At 55.2% G+C, this 20,137-nt stretch overlaps 3 protein-coding genes across 20 annotated transcripts in view; 1 reads left to right on the plus strand and 2 right to left on the minus strand.

Moving 5' to 3' along the window:
• MAP3K3 (mitogen-activated protein kinase kinase kinase 3) overlaps nucleotides 1-7,138 on the plus strand; it is a 60,210-nt gene extending 53,072 nt beyond the window's left edge. For 4 of the 5 annotated variants that reach the window (XM_058561320.1, XM_058561322.1, XM_058561321.1 and 1 more), the window contains 8 exons: nucleotides 347-414; nucleotides 621-713; nucleotides 1,326-1,517; nucleotides 2,037-2,185; nucleotides 2,843-2,974; nucleotides 3,440-3,569; nucleotides 3,914-4,091; nucleotides 5,263-7,138. In XM_058561320.1, coding sequence (XP_058417303.1) covers nucleotides 347-414; nucleotides 621-713; nucleotides 1,326-1,517; nucleotides 2,037-2,185; nucleotides 2,843-2,974; nucleotides 3,440-3,569; nucleotides 3,914-4,091; nucleotides 5,263-5,491 — 1,171 coding nt within the window. In that variant the 3' untranslated portion in view covers nucleotides 5,492-7,138. The remainder of the gene's footprint in view (nucleotides 1-346; nucleotides 415-620; nucleotides 714-1,325; nucleotides 1,518-2,036; nucleotides 2,186-2,842; nucleotides 2,975-3,439; nucleotides 3,570-3,913; nucleotides 4,092-5,262) is intronic. The other variant, XM_058561323.1, reaches the window with a different exon arrangement.
• A 2,308-nt stretch (nucleotides 7,139-9,446) lies between these two features.
• Nucleotides 9,447-11,811, minus strand: LIMD2 (LIM domain containing 2). The gene is made up of 5 exons (XM_058561334.1): nucleotides 11,728-11,811; nucleotides 10,879-10,973; nucleotides 10,640-10,684; nucleotides 10,420-10,559; nucleotides 9,447-10,344 (listed from the first exon to the last, which is right to left on the minus strand). The coding sequence occupies exons 2-5, from the start codon at nucleotides 10,918-10,920 to the stop codon at nucleotides 10,185-10,187; spliced, it is 387 nt and encodes a 128-aa protein (XP_058417317.1). The 5' UTR covers nucleotides 10,921-10,973; nucleotides 11,728-11,811; the 3' UTR covers nucleotides 9,447-10,184.
• Nucleotides 11,812-14,584: 2,773 nt separating this feature from the next.
• The window catches only part of STRADA (STE20 related adaptor alpha), a 28,698-nt gene continuing 23,145 nt past the window's right edge, over nucleotides 14,585-20,137 (minus strand). For 13 of the 14 annotated variants that reach the window (XM_058561346.1, XM_058561341.1, XM_058561343.1 and 10 more), the window contains 5 exons: nucleotides 19,270-19,441; nucleotides 18,423-18,527; nucleotides 16,103-16,344; nucleotides 15,772-15,814; nucleotides 14,585-15,517 (listed from right to left, as the gene is read on the minus strand). In XM_058561346.1, coding sequence (XP_058417329.1) covers nucleotides 15,365-15,517; nucleotides 15,772-15,814; nucleotides 16,103-16,344; nucleotides 18,423-18,527; nucleotides 19,270-19,441 — 715 coding nt within the window. In that variant the 3' untranslated portion in view covers nucleotides 14,585-15,364. The remainder of the gene's footprint in view (nucleotides 15,518-15,771; nucleotides 15,815-16,102; nucleotides 16,345-18,422; nucleotides 18,528-19,269; nucleotides 19,442-20,137) is intronic. The other variant, XM_058561344.1, reaches the window with a different exon arrangement.

Here is a 20,137-nt window from a genome sequence, read left to right on the forward strand (position 1 = left end):
TTTTTATTACTGCCTGGGCAAGGGATTTTTTGTAGCTTTTCTCTGTTATCAAGGTGGGAGGAAAGGGCAAGAAGGGAAAGTGCTGTGCAGCCAGGGTGGAGTTTGGTAGGACTGGAGGGGTTCATTATGCAGGATCCTGTCAGATTTGGGCCTCAGACTAATAAAGAGAAAGTAGGAGGCTGAGCTCAGAAAAGGGCTGTTTCTCCTAAACTCCGTTTCCCGCCGTGTAATGATGTGGGAGGGTGTTAGAAAAGGGAGTCCGTCTGGATATCCTGCTTTCTGCCCTGGTGAACTGCTTTGGAAGTATGCCGAAGTCTACTTTATGATTTTGTTTTGTTTATTCCAGTCCATCCTTCCGGAAATCTCGAATGTCCCGAGCCCAGAGCTTCCCAGACAATAGACAGGAGTTCTCGGGTGAGTTCCCCAGATCCTGGGTGAGCGCTGCAGTGTGTCTGGGGGGGATTGCAGGCATTCTGCTTTTGATAACTGAATTCGGAAGCCAGGACTGTATTTTAATTCTCCTCAGGCCTGCTGCTCTGAGGTCTCACGTGACCTAGGGGCTTAAATGGATCACTAATGTTGACCTACCCAGAAGCCAGTAATTTCTCTATCTTACTCAGATCGGGAAACTCAACTCTATGACAAAGGGGTCAAAGGTGGAACCTACCCCCGGCGCTACCACGTGTCTGTGCACCACAAGGACTACAACGATGGTGAGTGCACCTCCACCCTGCCCCCTGCTGGCTGCCTCCGAGAGGACATGGTTAGAGCTTCGCCATGGAAAAGCCACTGCAGGGAGGGGCCTGGGCCCTTCAGACCCCGTGTTTCCTTTATTCCTGAGGAACTGTGCCCAGACGTGAAGCGCTAGAGACAGGGGGGAAAAAAAAGAGGGAGGATGGTATTTGTAGACCAAGATGCTGCCATTGGGAACTTTGTCCTTTGTCGGAGTACACAGCGTGCCCCGGAGCGCCACTCTCCAGCGCCCTCTAAAACCCCACTGCAGCGAACGGAATGGAGCTTCCACAGAGGTTTAGGATTAGGATGCCAAGGAAAACAGACTTCAGCCATGGATTGGCCATGATGTGGGGCCTGAGGGCCAGCCCTGTGCCTTCCCTTTGGCCAGGGCTCCTGAACCATCTGTGGCTGCTTCCTAATTCCTGCTTTTGTCCTGATTCTCAGGGTGATTGGGACACTAACCATTCTGGCATGAGTCAGGTGGGAGGGCAGATAGGATGGACTGGAGGTGGTGTTATGACCTGGTTTTCACATTCAGCCTTGTGGCCAGGAGTCTGATTTGCTCTATTCTGGCTCCTGTACTCCTTCAGGCAGAAGAACATTTCCTCGAATACGGCGTCATCAAGGTAACCTGTTCACCCTGGTGCCCTCCAGCCGCTCCCTGAGCACAAATGGCGAGAACATGGGTCTAGCGGTGCAATACCTGGACCCCCGAGGGCGCCTGCGGAGTGCGGACAGCGAGAACGCCCTCTCTGTGCAGGAGAGGAGTGTGCCAACCAAGTGTGAGGAGTGGGCCCTGGCTATGAGGGAGGCCAGCGGGTCCAGTGGGGCTGTTCGGCTCAGCAGTAGGCAGCCCTGGCCCTCCTCACCACCATGGAAGAGCTTGTGTGTGGGCAACAGACCCCCTGACCTTAGTCCTCACTTCACCATTGTGTGATAAGCCACTTCCACCCTCTAGTCTTTAGTTTTTCCATGTTTAACTGAAAATCAGTCTTCTTAACCCCTGACATATTAAGATGTTTAGGGGTTTTGGAAGTATAGATATTTGTTCAGTGCACAAGAGCATTAATTAAACCATGACTTGAGCCAGTCCTCTGCTTCTCGGGACTCAGGCTGTAAGGTTTGATTGACCAGGGCCCTGGGCCTGCTCCAGATGGATGTGGAGACATCATGCTGAGAGATGTGATGCCGGATGAGGGGGGAGCTCAACCAGAGGTCCCATCATAGAGCCTCTGGAGAAAGAGGCAGGATACCAATAAATAGTGTACGAACTAATGCTCTTTCCTTCTGTTCTCCTGTAGCTCCTAGTGCCCCCATCAATTGGCGCCGGGGGAAGCTCCTAGGCCAGGGTGCCTTCGGCAGGGTCTATTTGTGCTATGATGTGGACACAGGACGTGAACTTGCCTCCAAGCAGGTCCAGTTTGACCCAGACAGTCCTGAGACAAGCAAGGTACTGCCTTCCCCTTAGTCTGACTTTCAGTTCCTCCCTCTCAACAAAAATGCCTGTCTCGCTGCACAGACTAATTGCTCGAGGTGCTATAGGTTGTTTCCCCCATCATTCTTCCTCCCAAGCTCTCTTGCTGTCCACCCTGGCTCTGGCCATGGGGTGAAGGGACTGTGGTCCAAAGAGCACCAAGCACCCAGGGGAGGGATTGGGTATGAGGAATGAGTTGATGACGAAGTGCAAAGTAACCCAAACTAAGAGGTGTTGGCCCGTGCCACAAAGAGCAGTACCTGCCTCACCCTCAACAGACACCTCTCTCAGCCCTCAGCCCAGGAAGGAGCCTGTCTTTGGAGTTCAGCTTTGGGTATGACCTACATTCCAATTTGAGTGGTCAAATGCAGCAGTTACCTTAATTAAGCACCCACAACCCCTTCTCCCACCCCGCTGTCTGCCTTCTTCCAGCATGGGAGTGCCACCGCCCCAAAGGTTGCCCAGCATTGTGGCCAAGGGCCAGATGGTTAAGAGAGTCCCCTTATTCTCCAGCTGAAGTTCCCAAAGCAGACAGACCCCTCTGAGGCCACTGACTAGGGCAAGCCGAGGTGATCCCAGGCAGGCAGAACTGGGGCCCCGAGAGCCGAGGTGACCACTGGGCCCCTTATCTAGGAGGTGAGTGCTCTGGAGTGTGAGATCCAGTTGCTGAAGAACTTGCAGCACGAGCGCATTGTGCAGTATTATGGCTGTCTGCGGGACCGCGCCGAGAAGACTCTAACCATCTTCATGGAGTATATGCCCGGGGTATGTGCCCCTTGATACATGTGAGACACACACAAGAGAGGGCCTGACCTGGGGTTGAGGGCTGCAGAGAGGGGTCCCTTTGACAAGAGTCTGATCACATAAGATGAGACTCCAGAGGCTCAGGGGAGAAGGTGAGATGATGGCAGGACTTGGAGTCAGGAGGGCCCTGCATCTGGCTGCAGTGATGGTGTGGGATGAAAAATTTCCCAGGCCACCCTAACCTGAGGCTTATAGGGCAGCTGCGCACTGTACAGTAAGTACCTCCTTTACCTGGAAAAAAGGGGCCTCTCTTCTGGATTTGGGTCATGCGTTACTTAAGGGAAGGACTGTCTCATACTTTTCTCCAAGCTGCCCAACAGCCCCTAGCAAAGTGCCCGGCATATCGCAAATGGGCATTGGATGTATCACTCCTTTGCTGCAATGCTGGGTGGTCGTGGTGACTCCTTCTGCCTCCTGTGGCTGTAGGGCTCAGTGAAAGACCAGTTGAAGGCCTATGGAGCTCTGACAGAGAGTGTGACCCGAAAATACACCCGGCAGATCCTGGAGGGCATGTCCTACCTGCACAGCAACATGATTGTTCACCGGGACATCAAGGGTGAGCAGGGGCAGGCTGTGGATCCCCAAGACCTGGTCACTTAACCATTCTGAACTTTCTAAAAAGTGGGACCTTAATTGTTTCCTTGGGGGACTGCTGTGAAGATTGGTTGAGCAATTTGGGAAAATACTGTGAAGTGCTCTGAGGATGTTGGCCATCGTGAAGCTCAATTTGTGCTGTAGGCTTCCTGTCACTAGCCTGTTTGCTATGTACAGTTCATGTCTAATTCACGATAACCCGCATTCTCCCCAGCAGCCCTGTGACCTGGGAGGGAAGGAAAGCGGGAGGATGGTAGGAAATGCTCAGAGGGTCTAGGGTGCATCTTCTGCCCTTTCATGCCTTAGGAGCCAACATCCTCCGAGACTCTGCCGGGAATGTGAAGCTTGGGGACTTTGGGGCCAGCAAGCGCCTGCAGACCATCTGCATGTCGGGCACAGGCATGCGCTCGGTCACTGGCACACCCTACTGGATGAGCCCTGAGGTGATCAGCGGTGAGGGCTACGGAAGGAAAGCAGACGTGTGGTGAGCGCTGGGGACGTGCTGGGACCCCACCTTCCTGTCTGGGCTGTAGTGGCTCCAATTTAGAAATAAGCTTTGGGGGCTTTGCAGTGTGGCAGAAGGGAGTGAGAACTCGCCTCTTGCCAACTCGGTCAGGATGCAGGCTCCAGGTGTGCAGAGGTGCTGGTGCCTGCAGCAGCATATACAGTAGATGTGTTTTAACTCTGAATAGCAACTGTTATTGCTGGGAACATAGGCCATGGAAAATATCCCTGATGTTTGCTAAATCCCTGAAAGAAGTAGGATCTTCTGAAGGTCTGAATCAGTCTCTAAACAGTAGCAGGCTTCCGCTCCCTCTCCCAGCACTCAGATAGCTTGCATTTGCTCTACCTGACTTCATGTCCATCCTCTAAAAGGGCCTGGAAGTCACAAGAGCATCTCTTTCGCTTGGAACATTATTGTGGTGGGCTGAATAATGGTCCCCTGAAGATGTCCACTAATACCTTTGACCTGTAGATGTTACCTTATAGAAGGGCCTTTGTAGATGTGATTAGTTTAAGAATTTTGAGATGGGGAGATTATCCAGGTGGGCCTGGTATAACAAGGGTCCTTATAAAAGGGAGGCAGAAGATCAGAGTGGGTAGTAGGGGGTGTGACAATGGAAACAAGAGGTTGGAGTGATGCAAGGAAGGGGCCGTGAGCCTAGACTGCCCCTAGAAGTTGGAAAACGCAAGGAAACGAATTCTGCCCTCAGAGCCTCCAGAAGGAACCATCACCACTGACACGTTGACTTTAGCCCGGTGAGGCTAGTATTAGACTTCTGACCCCCAGAACTATAAGATAATAAATTTATGTTGTTTTTTATGCCACTAGGCTCATGGTAATTTGTTACAGCAACAATAGGAAACAAATACAGTTATCTCAGAGCTCTTTCTGTCCATGCTAAGTGGTTCTCTTTCCCAATCTCAGGAGGCATCTGGGGGGATGTACGTTGATGGAGCCCATGTAGATGAGGCCAACAGTGCTTTGAAGCCTCTTCTGGCCTTGGGGACCCTCTACAGGGGTGTTAACCCTCAGCTTGGCCCTTTTTGCCTCAGTGTGTTCTGAGAAGGGCACCTCCTTTCACAACGGTGGGCAGGGCAGCTGGGAACCTGGGGGGCTGGCCGAGGGGTGACATGGGCTTCTCTCTTTCCAGGAGCCTGGGCTGCACTGTGGTGGAGATGCTGACAGAGAAACCACCTTGGGCAGAGTATGAAGCCATGGCTGCCATTTTCAAGATTGCCACCCAGCCCACCAATCCTCAGCTGCCCTCCCACATCTCTGAGCACGGCCGGGACTTCCTGAGGCGCATTTTTGTGGAGGCCCGCCAGAGACCGTCAGCTGAGGAGCTGCTCACACACCACTTTGCACAGCTCGTGTACTGAGCTCTCAAGGCCACGCTGCTGCCGGCTGCCCCCTGCTGCATGGGCAAGGGGCTGCTGTGGGGCTCAGCAAAGTTGCTGCTTCTCCCAGGCAAGGCTGTGGACCATGGAGCTGCAGTCCAGCCAGTGTTTGTCTGTGCCCCTTCTGTCACTGGGGCTCAGAGCCAGAGTGGGGTGGCTGCAGCCTCAAGGACTGGGAGCCCCCAGCCTGCCAGACCCAAGAGCTCCAGCGTCCTAAGCTCGGCCTGGAGGAGAAGGGGCTAGGAACAGTGTGTGAGGCGCCGTGGGTCCCACCCTCGGCTGTGTCCTGACACTGCAATCAGCACCAGAGCCCAGAGGGTCTGGGGGCAAAGGACAGACACGAAGGTCTGAATAGTGTTACTTTCATTCAGAGTGTTACTTTGTTTCTCCTCCTCATGTCTGGAGACCACCAGGGCATCTCTGGGCTGGAGGAGCCCACCCAAGCCTGAGGTAAAAGCCCAGCATCCCACAGCCAGTGGAAGGCAGAGGCCTGGGACCCGCCCTCCCTGGATCCCGAAGTCAGCTTTGCCAGTCCCTGTCCTTTACCAAAGATGAATGAAGCAAATGTTATGCTGCCTTATTCAGGGAAGGAGGAGCCCATCCTGCCTGCCCCCGTGACCCTGCCCTCTCAAGCAGGGGCCTGAGATGTGGAATTGCCCCCACTGAGGGGGGAGACCCAGTTTTGTCAATGCAATTGTCTCTGTTTTACAAGTTGGAGTCACTCTTAGGCTGTACCCAGTTTCAAAACTGGAGACTTAGTGTGCTCTTTGGGCTCTGAGTCCCCTTGCTGTGGGTTTAGGCCTTGGGCTAGATTGGAAAGAGCTGAAGTTGATGGCCTTTGTGCTCCTGGCCTGGCACCTGTTCCCCAGCTGGAGCAGAAAGGAAGATGAACAGGATGGTGAGAGCATCTGAGCCAGCTAGCTGCCCCGAGCGGGCTGTTCAGGAAAGCCAGGGGAATTGTAGCAGGCTGGCTGTGAGTCATGATCCTGCTAGGCCAGAGCCCTCTCCACCTGATAGAAGGGAGAGCCCATATGATGCCACCAACTGTATCCAAAACTACTAGCTCTCTTCCTCCTTGGCCAGCCTGGTCCATCCCCATGAGGTCTCAGCCTCTCCCTTCTTGCTCCTCCCCTGGGGAGCCACAGCAGCAGGGGCGGGAGAGCCAGTATCTCCAAGCAGCTTAGAGTTGGCCTTACTTACCTCAGCCTGGGTGCTGGTCCTTCTTCCGGCCCCTCCCCTCCAAAATGTGCCTATTGCTAGAGCTCCTCCCTCTCAACACCCAATTTCCTTGGGAGTTGTCACTAAAGGAAAAAAAAAAAAGCCAGTGCCCAGGGATGGGCGTCTCCAGGGAGCTGGGGATTAGCGCCAGGCAGCTTATTGCCAGCCATGCCCACTTACCCACGGGCACCAGAACAAGCCAAAGCCTTCATTGTATGTTGACGATGCACTTTTATGAATGTAGTTTCTATCGCTGTTTTTAGCCTTTTCACATCATGTAATGTGAGGCCTCGTACTTGTTAATTTATATCTCAGATCATATTTGATGGTTTTTATATATATCAATTCTAGACTGTTACAGGTGATGGACGCCTCAAGAGAGAAGAGAAAATGAAAGCAGCTGGTTTTGCAGGGATGTGTGTTGCACGGTGCCGGTTGGGCCTGGGCCCCTCTGTTTCCATCTTTTACCCCCAGGGGCCTCTGTCGGGCATCCCCAGCCCGGCTGTCTGAAGACAGTGAGCATGTGCTCCTGCCTCCCCCTCAGCCCTTGCCCAGGGTGGGGACCGGTCCCTCATCTCGACCAAAGCTGCCGAGTGGCAGCTCGGCCTCTCCATGACCCCGTCCTGATGGCTGTAGCACTCTTCTTGGGCCCACACCCCAGTCCCCAGTCCCTGTTCCCTGAGAGGAAACAGAGCATGGTGCCGGCGCTGACGAGATGAGACGACTCTGTGTGTTCCAGGTTCAGGCTCTCACAGAGCCCCCCCCCAACCCCCCCCAGGGTCTTACCTCACAGGGAATGTGTTTTAAAAATGAATTTGCAAACAAGCCAACAAACTCTGCACTCCAAAAAAAACAAGACCTTGATTTTTTTTTGTGTGCCAAAAACTGTGGACATGCTGGCTCAGCATCCTCAGGACCAAGCTGTTGCTTAATTTTAATTTATTGTTTTTTTTATTAAATAATCCAAATGAAGTTGTGGGCCTAGGATGGCCTGGGCCCAAAAGTTCTGAAGGGCAGTCTCCTAGCAGCCCCAGGCTTGCTGTGGGAAGGGCCATGCCGCCATTTACTCATCATTCCATGGGGTATGTGGGCCATGGCCAACCCAGAACAGGCTGGGGCTGGGGACGGTCCACACTCCGCTACCCTCCTGCCCCTCCCGTCCACGCCAGCTCTGTGTCTGTGTCTGAATTGTGGATCGTGCAGAAGAACCTGCAGCCATAGTTATTTGACTATATCTTGACCGAGGGCTTGCAGTGCAAAGCCAGGCCAGTGTCGCGCATTACTTACAATAAAAGGGATCATTTATACCCGAGGGGTCCTGTGGCAGTGCTTTCGGTGGGGGGTGGAGGAGGTAGCTGTTTGCCTGGGAAGAGCCAGGTATAGTGCCTGGCAACAAGCTTGGGTCCCTCAGCAGAGGAAAGCTTAAAATGACTCCAAGAGGGGTTCTGGGATGGGATGACTTGGCTGGTACCACTGCTAGCTCAGAGGTGGCACCCCCTCTACTTCCCACTCCCGGGAGCTCCACTGTGTGTGGTTCTGTCAGGGCTGATGTACTGAGGTGGCAGCCCCCTGACCTCAGTGTCACCAGTGGCTGGGTTCCCAGGACCTTTGTGGCACCTAGCAGTCCTCGGGCCAGGGAAGGACTCATCTTAGTCCCATCCTTGCAGGGCAGGGATCAGGTGCCTCCAGAAGACAGCTCTCTGGTATCTGTCCCCTTGGTCTAGCTGCCACTGTTGCTTAGCTCTGAGCAGAGAGACTATTCTTGTCCCCATCTGAGGCCTCTGGTGCAAGAAGCTGGGCCTGCTCTGAGGACCCAGGCCTAGGGTGCCATCTCTGCTGACTTGAGTGTTAGCTCTGATGCTTCAAGGGGCACTGTCTGCCTCAACAGAGCACAGTAGCCCATCGGCCACCAGAGCTTGATGCCCAGTTCCCTACCCTGTCCTATGGGCATGAGGTCACTTAGGGACTTAAAGAGTCATATGAGGTGGTGGCAACAAATCCCCCAGGAGTCTGCCCTCTTGCTCCACCAACTCAGGGAGCCCACAGGCAGTTTGGGAAAAGCAGAACAGTTGGGTCTGGGGCAAGACAACCCAGCCTTCTTGTGTTCTGTTGGGGGTGGAGCAGTCTCAGGTCCTCCAAGCTTGCCTTGTTTGCTCCACTGTAAACTGTTGTCCCTCAGAGGAGCAGACGAGCTGTTTTTCCTTGGACTACCTGGGACAGTGACCATGGCTGCCTCATTCCCCAAAGCTTGAAAAAACGGGGAAGATGACAGATGGGGAAAGGGCACAGAGACTAGGAAACTTTTGACAGCATTTGCTGGGTCTGCTGGTTCCCACCATCCCCTGCTGATTTCCAGAGCAAAGGGAGCCCAGACAAGGACTCAGCAGAAGAGTTCTGCCTTGCACTCCAACATAGTGAAGGGCAGTGAGGCCATCACCCACACTGATGGCCTGATCCTCTCTTAACCAACACAAGTCTGAGGGGCAAAGTGGCTTGTTATAGGACTACTCGGGGTTTGACAGCACGGAGACCTGGCTGGGAAGAGGAGTACCCCGTTTTCTCAGGCTGGCTGGTATTTATTTCCCTGACACCCATCACCAGCCCCCACCACGATCAAGGCCAGGAGTGCTCTGGGTTGATCCTGACCCCCTTCACCTCCACATGGTGAGTCTGTGTCCTTCCTGCCACAAAGTCCCCCATCAGGCCACATAATACAGAGTCAGGATCTGTTGAAACATGTTTAAAATAGGGTTGATCACAACAGTCAGAATGGGCAGAAACGGGAGAAGAGGAGGGGAGCGTGGCTGCCGCCAGCCCCACCAGTCTCTGTGGCTCTCAGCTTGGCGGGTGCTTTAGCTTCTGCCTCTTGACTCCAGTGGTGCAAGCTGGTCCCAAGCCCCGCTGGGGCCTGCTCTGCCCTGCCTTGCAGGGGGCAGGGCTGCTCCACTTCCCCCTTTGCCTCCCCCACAGAGCCCTGGTGGGCATCCTGTGAGGCCCAGCAGAGGCCACTCTGGCTCTCCTTCCTCCAGTCTCCATGGCTCAGGACCAGGCTAAGGGCAGAGGTAGATGGGGAGACATGGGGGCCGCACAGGGCCCCAGTGGCAGTGAGGGAGCTTGGGACCCTGAGGGGGGCATGCTGACTCCTTGCTGGAGAAAAGGCACCTAGATAGGGAAGCTAGGCTTGCGGGCCTCCCAGGGGGCCATGGGGTGAGGTGGGGTAGGCTGAAAGAAGCAGGAAGCAGGGTGGTGAGCAAACCCCAATCCTGGTTCCCAAACCCCCAGCCCCTGAGGGAGAACAAAGGGCTCCTGAGGCAGAGCCCTGCCCCATAACCCTCTGCCTGAGCAAGATGGCCTCATCCTCTTCCCACCCTTCCCCCCAACCCGAGCCCGGGTTCACTTTCTTTCCCACCCTTCCCACTGCCCTGCTCCAGGCCCTCTACCGAGGGTCAGAGGGGCCTCAGGCTGTCTTGGTGCCGGGGTCCACCTCCTTGTGGGCCCAGAGCTCCTTGTGCTGCTTCCGGCCAAAGCCCTCATCGTAGTTGCCTTTGCTCTTAAACAGCTGCTGAAAGTGGGGTTTGCAGTAAAATTCCCCATGCAGCGCCGCGTAGCTGCCCAGGCTGCAGAAGCAGAACAACTGTGGTCAGGTCAGGTCAGGGCTGGAAGGCCAGGGCAGGGGCAGGGCAAGGGCGCACCTCAGCTTGGTGTGACAGTGCTTGCAGCAGAAGCAAGAGTTGTGGAAAATGACCTTGTCAGCCACCAGCCGCTCCATGGGGTACACGGTCTTCTGGCAGGCAGAACAGGTCTCCTTCACCTGGGCCCGAAGGCTGAAGGACTGTTTGGGGGAGAGACTCAGCCAGGGGCCTGACTGGCACCAATCCCTTCCTCCCCAACACCCCACCCTCAGGGCCCTACCTTAGAGCGCTGAACAGTGCTGCTGCTACCGCCACCTTTGGCTTCCTGAGGGAGAGGGCCAGTGAGGGCAGGGTCTGCTGAGGGATGCCCCCGACCGTGGCTGTGGTCACCAGCCCAGGTCTCAGGGGCATTCAAGGGGATGGCGGCAAAGGGTGGCAGGCAAACATGCTGCTCCTCACCCCTTCACCCCCAGGCCAGACACCTGCCCGGGGGGCCCTCCCACCCGGCTGATCACCTACATGAGAGGGGGTGGCCTGGGCGGCTTCTGCAGCCTGGAACATGGCTCCTTGGAGGTGATGGAGGCCCCGGGTGAAGACGCGGCACCCGCTGGGTTCTGCAAGGGGAAGTCGGTCGGGAGGGCCCCACAAGCCCTTCCCCAGCCTGCAGGGTGGGGGTGGGGTGCTTACAGGCAGGGGGTTGGTGGGCTGTGGTTGGGACTTTCCCTAAGTCATTTCCTGTTGCTCTTGGTCTTGCCACTTCCGCCCCTCACCCACCTCCCCCTTCGCTTGCCCGCCCCCCACACTGCTCCCCAAGGGTTAGAGGGGCCTGAGTGGAACCACGTGTCGGAGGAAGAACAGAGGTAGCAGGCTGCAGGGAGCAGCTGGGGGTGGGGAAGGGGCTCCGCGCAGTCGCCGTCAGCGCCTCGCGGACCCCGACGCCTCTTGGGCTGAAGGGACGTCAGGAGAGGGCGGGCCGGGCGGGGCCGCGGCGAGAACCCGCTGCCCTCACCTGACCCCAGCCCAACGCTGCCCAGCGCGGAGCCGAGGCAACGAGGCTGCGGGCGCCCCCAGCTCGGCCTGCCCAGCCCCTGGACAGCGCTCGCGAGCCGGGCCGCCCGCCCCGCCCGAGCGCCCCGCTCCCCGGCCCCGAGACCCGCATAGACCGGACCCCCGTGGGTCCAGCCGAGGGGACGCGGCCCCGCCCCCGCCTGGAGGCTTGCCCTGGCCGCTTGCCGGGCGGGAATGACGGGCCAAGGCGTTCGGCGTCGGGACCCGCGGGCGGCGACCTCGCGCCCGCAGCCCCTGCCTCGGCGCCCGGTTTGCGAGCCGGATGCAGGCCCCTCCCCCCGGCCCGCCTACGGGTCTCACCCGGCCTCGGCCTGGGCCTCGGGGCGGGAGTCGGTCTCCGGGGGTGGCCTCGGGTGCGAGGAGGGCGCGGGCACGAGCTGCCGCCGCTGCCACTGGTCCCCAAGCGGCCACCGCCACCGCCGCCTTATCTCGGCCCCGCCCCCACCGGCCCCCGCCCCGCGCCCGCCCATTGGCTCCGCCTCGCCCGGAGCCGCCTCCGGGGCTCGGCCGCCGCCGCCCCCCTCTGCGCTTTGTCTTTCCCTCGCTCGCCGTCCCCCGCCTTTGTCTGCCCCCCGTTCCGCACCGCCCCTTGGGCCCCGCGTTCGTCGGCCTCCGGACATCGGCCGCCCCGTCGGCCCGCCCGGACGGAGGCAGGGACCGGAGCCGGAGGGCCCCGCACCGCATGCCTCGGGGCGGGGACAAGTTCAGGTTGAGACGCCGGGGATCGCAGGACAAATGGTGCTTCTGGCGAGGCCCCTGCGGCAGAAAAGGAGAACCGAGGTGCGCCTGGGCCTTTCGCTGCCTCAGTTTCCCCCGGTTGGCCCTCGCGGGCGCAGGCCTGATAGCCCCCGTCCCCGCCCGGCGCTCGGTGGGCCCTGCAGCCTGACAGACCCCGCGGGGGCGGTCCTGGAGGCCACCCAGCTTCCGCTCCCGGCCCTCATGCCCCCTCGGGCCGCAGAGTCCTCCCACCGCCAGGGGCCGCCTCGGCGCACCCGCACAGCCGGCGGAGGACGACGGCGGCAGCGGTCGGGCAGGCGGTCCCGCCACGCCGGCCGCGAGGCTTCAAGGCTCGGCCCGGGCCGCACGTGGAGGGGGCCGGGGGCCGGCGCTTTGGGGCGCCCGCTCACCGCGAGGCCGGCCTGCACTAGGCGTCTGGCGGGACCACCACCCCTCAGCGCCATCTCCTACAACCTCCTAGAGAAGGGGCCCGGGAGGCTGCTGCTCCTGGTGTCCCAGAGCACCTGCCCTTCCACAGCGCGCCGTCCTAAAGCGTTTCTGTGGCCGGATTTTGTGGGATTAGTCAGCCCAACCCCTGCTGGCACCGTTGCTTGCCAGCAGTTGAGGACACCCCCTTCAAGAAAAGAGATTTCCATCCTTCAAACAAGCAAACCTTGGGTCCCCGAAACCTATTTAACACAAGGGAGCCAGGCCTGAAGATGTGAAGTGACTGTTGCAAATTAAAAGCTAGGGCAGCAGGGCTGGCAGGAGAAGCCCAGCCTCCTGCCCCAGCTCTTGACTCCCTGCCCCTCTGGCCAAGCTGGTTGCCAAGGCTCTAGTGCAATGCACAACAGCATGCAGGTGACCATCACTCACTGTGGGCAGTAAGGCCTCAGCTGGACGGGCCTCTGCTGGGCGCCAGGGACTGCTTGACTCTGCCTAACATCAGACTGGAAGCTGTTTCTCAAAGCACTGCCCTAAACATAGCTTGTTCCCACACTGTAGCAGGAATAGAACTCGTGGCTCCAGAGCAGAGCCCACACACTTGTCAGAGAACAGCTCAGTGCTTCTGGGCCTGGCAGGAGAGGGAGGGAGGCAGCAGGCTTCCCCAGCTGCCCGCTCTTCCCTTAGCTCACTCAACACACCCACGCTGTGCTTCACTTTTCTCCTCAGTCTCCTGTTTTTCTCTAGAGAAAGATTTGTGTTTGGGTTGAGCTGCACGCCTCAGGACTCCCTGGATGGGGTGTGAGAAACTTCTAGAACTGTTTATATGCATCTTTCTGGGCAGTTTCCACACCTGTCATCAGATTCTCAAAGGGGCTGCTATGATGCAAAAAAGGTGAAGCCCTCGGGGACACTAGGAGCAGGGCTGGGCTGGCAGCTGGGCACTGTCTGGCTGGCCAGGACCCTGAGGCCCCTTGCCGTGCCCAGGACAGATCTGCGGGCTGAACTGCAGGTAGCTACCCAGAATCAGCAGTTTGGGTGCTAAGGATGAGCTGACATCCTTAGGTGAACAAAGCAGTTCAAAAGGAAAGAAAACAGGCTGATACGGTGGTGAGAAAAGGGAACTTGAGGTTTAAACAAAAAAATGAACGGGGCAGGGGGAAGGAGGAGCGTTGGAAATAAATGTGACCTGGTTTTCTCACTCACTCCAACATTTCAGGTCTCCCCACCCCACCTCATGGTTGGTGTCATTCCCTTCAACTCAACCCCTGTAGGTGCCCAAAGGAAGAGGCTTTTTATTTTTCTTTTTTAAACTGCTGTTACAATTTCTGAGGAAAGGGAAAGGGAGGGCATTTGATGGTTCAAAGCAGCTTCAGGGAAGGAGGGGCACTTCCTTAATCTGACATTTGAAGTGCCTGAGCAAGAGGAGGGCACCTCACCGCTGAGGGACCAGCAGGGGAAAGGGGCCAGGCTGGTGCACACACAGGCTGGGAAGCACCATGGAGGAGCCGAGGTTAGAATCACCCCCTGGCCAGGACTCACTGGCCGCCAGCCAGGATGACAGCGGAGTGGGCAGGTCTGGTTCTTAGGTTGCTGGCTCTTTGTGTATTAGTTCCAATGGTAAGGAGACACCACAAGTCATGTTACAAAACAAAACCCCCCACCTCCTTTCCTGCCAAAGGTGAGCCTCTTCTGCCTGGACTCCTAGTGGCCCAGAAGTGGTCCTGTGGACTAGGGGCTGGTCTCCAGCACCTAGACCTTTCCAGCCCCAAAGCCGTTTGATGGCCATAAGCTAAAATTAGGTGTCAAAATTTTAACTAGTTAAGAGACAAATTTATTATGGGTTTTAAAAGAAATTGGTGTGTTGTGAGGCTATCTTATTAAAGAGGCCACTGCTGTGCTTCCACAGCCACTTGTGGGACAACTCTTGGAGAGCAGAACCCGGGGCGGAATGACTCAGGTCTGAGCCTGTATGGCTAACACAACAGTGCCACTCTCAATGGATTCTCTGAAAATTTTAATTTGTTCTGGCAATGAAACTAACACGGCATAACGACTTAAGCCTGCAGGCTAGGCAAGACATTATGGCCCTTGGAGAAAGCACCAGAGCAGCTGGCAGGAGGCGGTAAGATGGATCCTTGGTGGGAAAGGAATGAGCTACACAGATGAACTATGGGAAGGTTTTAGGTGTCAGGGCCCAAGTGCTAAGAAGGATCAGGATGGACTGCCCCAGTCTTAACCCAGTGCTTAAGAAAAAATACCCTTCTCTTTAATCATTAGGGGGAGGTCTGAGGGGAAGAGGGGCAGGTTGCTTATTGCTTGCCCCTCCACAGACCTATAGGATCTGAGAGCAGAGGGAAAGAATGGCATTAGGCTGGTAGGAGAGCAAGAGTGGGAAGAGGAAGTCACACAGTTCCCTGGGCCGATGAGTCAAACCCTGGGCTTGGACTTCAGCCCCCAGGGCCAGAACAGCATCTCTTCCTTCTGAAGAGGTCGCCTGAGCTCGCAGGACTGGGAATGTCAGCTTTCCGGCCCCTCCCGATCCCTGGTTATTGGGATTCCTTTGTGTCTTTTCAAAAGCCTTGGAGCAGTAAAGAGAAGTTTCCCTCCAGAATTTCTTTTCCAGTCAGTAAGCAGCCAACTCTCCTGGCAGAAATGTCCTTTCTACCCAATCTGCACCCAGAAGGTGGGAATGTGGCCAGCCCTCACGAAGGGCCCCAGAGGCTCATACGTCTCATATGTGCTGGGATGAAGAAGGTGCACATTCTTCAGAGGCTCAGAACTCCCAGTCGTCCACCTCCAGCTCTTCCAGATTTGATACTAGGCCAAAGATTCCGCTGTGATCCTGAGGCTGGCTGCCCTCAAAATTGCTGATGGGGGTGACAGGACGAAGTAACTCAGGCAAAGCCTCTGAGGCACGTCGCTTGATCTGGGGGAGGAGAGAGAGCTGGGGGTAGATCCTGTTGTTCTGGGTCCCAAGACACCACGGGGCAAGGAACCATCACCCCGGGACAGATGGGCTGTTGGAGCCAAGAGTGTCTATGAGAGGAAAGGGCAGCGCCTTTAAGTGGCTTCAGAAACATCGTCATGTCTCTGATTAAAAGGGAGGAGGAGAGAACAGATAAAGACCCCAAAGCTGAGGGCAAGAGAAAAACAGGGAGCCTCAGGAAAGTGCTACTATACCTGCTTGAAGAAAGAATGGTTCAGGAGGGTGCTGGCACTTGGTCTGTAGAGAAGGGAGAAGAGGGATCAGCATCACTCTCATGCCCCAAATTTCCAAAATCCTGCTGCTTCTACCTTACCCCCTAGTGACCCTCAGCTCACCAAGAAACAACAGCCAGAGCTACGCAGGCTGGCTTCTTAGCAAACTCCTGTGCCAATCCCTCTTGCTGTGGGGGCTCCTCCAGGGAACTGAGACTTTTCCAGGCCAGAGGCAGCCTCTCAAAAACCCTGCCTTAAACTCCAGAGTCCTCTCTGCTCCCCCACAAGCCCACTCCTGGCCCAGCGGAAATACCTGACGTCCGGGTTGCGCTGTAGGCACTGCTCCACAAAGTGGTGGAAGTGGAGGGAAAAGGTGCGGTGATAGGGATGGGATGGCGAGTCGCCATTGGAGGTCCTGGGGGTGCTGGTGGCCAGGCTCTCAGTCAGGCCAGAGTTGGCCACCGAGCGTGAGGTGCTCATGGTCAGCTCCTCAGCAGGGATGGTGCTGGTGTCCAACAGGCAGGGCACTGTGCCGTTCAGTTTCTCCAGCAGCATCTGGGGAGGACAGAGCCAGGACCTGGGCTGCAGGGGGCCCCTGGAAGGCCTATAGAGTTTCTTCACAAATACACTTTTCCCAACATACAAATGTGACTTGGGGGGAGTAGAGAAAAGACGTTAAGTGGAATAAGGAATTCCTTATTGGAATTGGCCAAAGGAATGCTGGCCACTGGCTCAGCAGCCACACCCTAGCTCGGCCAAATTGAAGAGGAGGAGAGGGACTACAGAAAAGTACTCCCTTCACCACAGCTGGAAGGAAAGGGCTCAGTCTCCTCTCCCCCTTTATAAGGCATCAGATCCTTTTAACTGTAGAGCCCTCACCCTAGGGTGAAGGCAGCAGCCACATCATTTTCTCTGAAGCCCAGCCTGTTTGCCATGCCCAGGTGGGTGCCATGGGGTCCATTATGCAGTGCGTCCAGTGCCATGGCCTGGGTTGTTGCTGCAGCAGGCTGTGCAGGAGCAGTGCACCCGGGGCAGGCCAAGCTTGGGCAGCTGTTCCAAAGTCTCCAAACTCAGCTCAGGTAAAACTAGCCCCACCTTGAGGATTGCTGTCCTCATGAATTTCATGAGCTGTCCATGCCAGAAACCTGGAAATCTCTCTAGAGCTGTGCTAATATGGTAGCCACTAGCCACATGTAGCTATTTATATTTAAATTAATTTAAATTTGGTTTGAAATTCAGATCCTCAGTCTCATTGGCCACAATTTAAATGCTCAATAGCCACAGGTGGCTAGTGGCTACCATATTGGACAGTGCAGACATGGAACATTTCCATCATCTCAGAATGTTCTATGGGACAGTGCTGTTTCTGGATCTGTACCTCTTGTTCACCTTACATAGCCTTTTAACTCTTTCTAGAGCATCTTTCTGTTACTGTCTTACTTTGATTTTCTAGCTTCCTTACCTAGATTTCCACACCCTCCTGACTAGTCTCTTAGATCTAATCCATCTGCTAGAGTGATCTTTCTAAAATATATATCTGTTGCTATCACTCCTGTGCTTAAATGCCTTTAGCAATTCTCCACATGCTTTGGGACAGGAACCAAATGCCCTTGTGTGGCATACAAAATCCTTCATGATCTGCCCTTGCTTCCTTCTCCAGCCACATCACCCAGCAGCCCCCCAGAAGCACCTGTACCTCAGCCATTTACAACTACTTGCTGTTCCCCAGATCCTGTTCTTTCTTGACTTTGGGTCTTTGCACATGCTGTTCCCTCTGCCTAAAAGAGTTTCCTTTTAGTCCCTTCTTCACACAGTTAATTCCTATCTGCCTTCAAGACTCTAGTGTCACCTCCTCCCAGCAGCCTCCCTGGGCCTCCTGCTCTACAGAGCTCTCCTCTGGCTATTTTCCAGCTCTCTCCCCACAGGGCAAGCAGTCTTTGGGTTCAGGGGAGAGGCTCACTCAGCACCTATACCCCTGCGCTCCCCTCCCCAGTTCTAGATCATGCTCCGGTACTTGGGACCCAGGTAACCCTTTCCGAAATGACCCAAGTCTACTTCCCGGATTTGATAAGGCCTGGATAAGCCTCTTCCTTGGGTCTGTCTCCCAAGGGTAGACTATGCCACTGGCTGTGTATGCCTAGAAGTGGCCAAAGGGCAGTCATTGCAAGGGGCATGAGCAGAAGTTGAACTTGCAGGCTGGAGTTTAAAGGTATTAATCAGCACGTGGTAGCAGAGAACCTGAGAAGTCTGTGAATTCTAAATTAGAAACTGGTCTTCCAGGTATATTTATAAAGGTAGGAGGATAGAACATTTTTTATAAATTTATCAACATTTTCAATAGACACATGGTATGTGGGCCTCCGTGTGCCCTCCTGCTCCAGGCCCTGCAATTGTTAGCAGTGGGCCTGCTCCTGAGGTCCCCTCCCCTGGGCTCCGTTACCACAGCAGTTATCACACAGAGAAGTAAACAGAGTTACACAACTATCTCCCCCACTGGGTGGGGCTCTTGAAGGAAAGGACTGTCTTTCATCTTAGTATCCCTGGCTGGTGTCCTGAGTGTGGCAGGTACTCAACAAGTGTTTGTGGAAGGCAGGCAGGCAGGCAAAAAGGAAACCACTGGGCTGCAGGCTCACCTGGGTGGCAGGCATATCCTTAAAGGGGACATGGCCATTGGCCAGTTCACAAGCTGTGATCCCCACACTGTAGATGTCAGACTTGGCATCATAACCCTGAAGATTCTAAGTCAGGAGAGAAAAGCCACAGATCACTCTGTTTGTAGCCTTGGTCATTGTTCTTAGGGGGTGGAGCAAAAACTGAGGAGAGGAAAAGAAGGCCTGTCTCCAAATCAGGACCAGCTGCTAAGACTTTCCTTGCCCATACTACTGAAAAGTAGCTGCTATTTTAAAAGGGACAAATGTTTGGTGATGCTATGTACCAGTAGGATGAATGCTCGTTTAGTACAGTCATGCGCTGCAAAACGACATTTCAGTCATTGACGGGCCACATGTACAAAGGGGGTCTAATAAGATTAGTACCATACAGCCTAGGTGTGTAGGAGGCTGTACCATCTAGGTATGTATAAGTATGCTCTATGATGTTCGCACAATGACAAAATCGCCTAACAACACATTTCTCAGAACATATCCCCATTCTTAAGTAACATGTGACTGCACAGGGATGCCGAGAGCACCAAATATTTCCAAAGCACTCGCTCTTCCCGTAAGATGGGAAGATCTCTGAAGGCATCAGGTACAGTTTGGGACCCACCAAGAGGAAACTACATCTTCTGTGATGGGCACATAATGCCCATGTCGAGAGGCCTCTCAGGTCTACCTGCTAACAGGGAACCCCTCCCTCCGGGAAGCCCTCCCTCCACTCAGAAGCAAAGAGCACCTCCCATCCTAGGAAACTCCTGAAGGCTTCCTTGGGAAATCATGAGTTGGTGGGGGATGGGGGCTCCTCAGGACCCAGTACACAGACCTGCTGGAGGACCTCCGGGCTGAGCCAAGGCAGAACCTTGATACTGTACTTGGGAAAATCGTGCACGACACGCTGCCGCTGCCCATGGCTGATCATGCTGAGGTTGCTGCGTAAACCAGACAGGTAGACCTTCCCATCCGCAGAGATGAGAATGTGGCTGGCTTTGACACTCCTGTGGGGGAAGGCGGGTGGGGGGAGGGTGTCACGGGGCAGCAGGAGCCCGTCACACCACAAACCTGTGGTCTTTACACACTAGATCAGGTCAGCTCTGTCCCTTGGCAGCATGTTTGTTTGTGTGTGTGTGTATTATACATGTGTATATACATATTATAAACATATTTTTATGAAAAATTTCACACACAAGAAAAGAGACCACAGCATGACATCATTTACGTATCACCAGATTTTAAAACTTATCATTATTTTGTTAAGGTTCTCTTTTATGCTCACAGACCACTGCTTCGCCTACCATATACTGCTTTGAGTCTGCACTTTTTGTTTGTAGGTGTTCTTGTAACATGCATCACTGTTTTTGTATGCAAATCTTTTCAATTTACCTAATGGTACTGTGCTATGTGTCCCATTCTTCCTTTTTGTCTCAGTGCTGTGTTTTTGAGATCCACCCGTGTTGCCATCTGTACACATCTAATCTTTGTTTCTAAATGCCACCTGTACTCTGGGGTGGGATCTAACACCTACTCATCCATTCTTCCAGGAAGGGTCACTCACACTGCCTCCAACCACCATGAATATGAACAATGACATCCACACATGTCCCCTGATGGGCCTGTGTGAGGGTCTTTGGGGTGTACATCCAGAGGCACATTGATGGTCCCGGGTCCGAGCGACCCTGACTGGCTGCATCGGC

This window comes from Diceros bicornis, chromosome 18, assembly GCF_020826845.1.
Source record: "Diceros bicornis minor isolate mBicDic1 chromosome 18, mDicBic1.mat.cur, whole genome shotgun sequence".
Taxonomy (NCBI): Eukaryota; Metazoa; Chordata; class Mammalia; order Perissodactyla; family Rhinocerotidae; genus Diceros; species Diceros bicornis.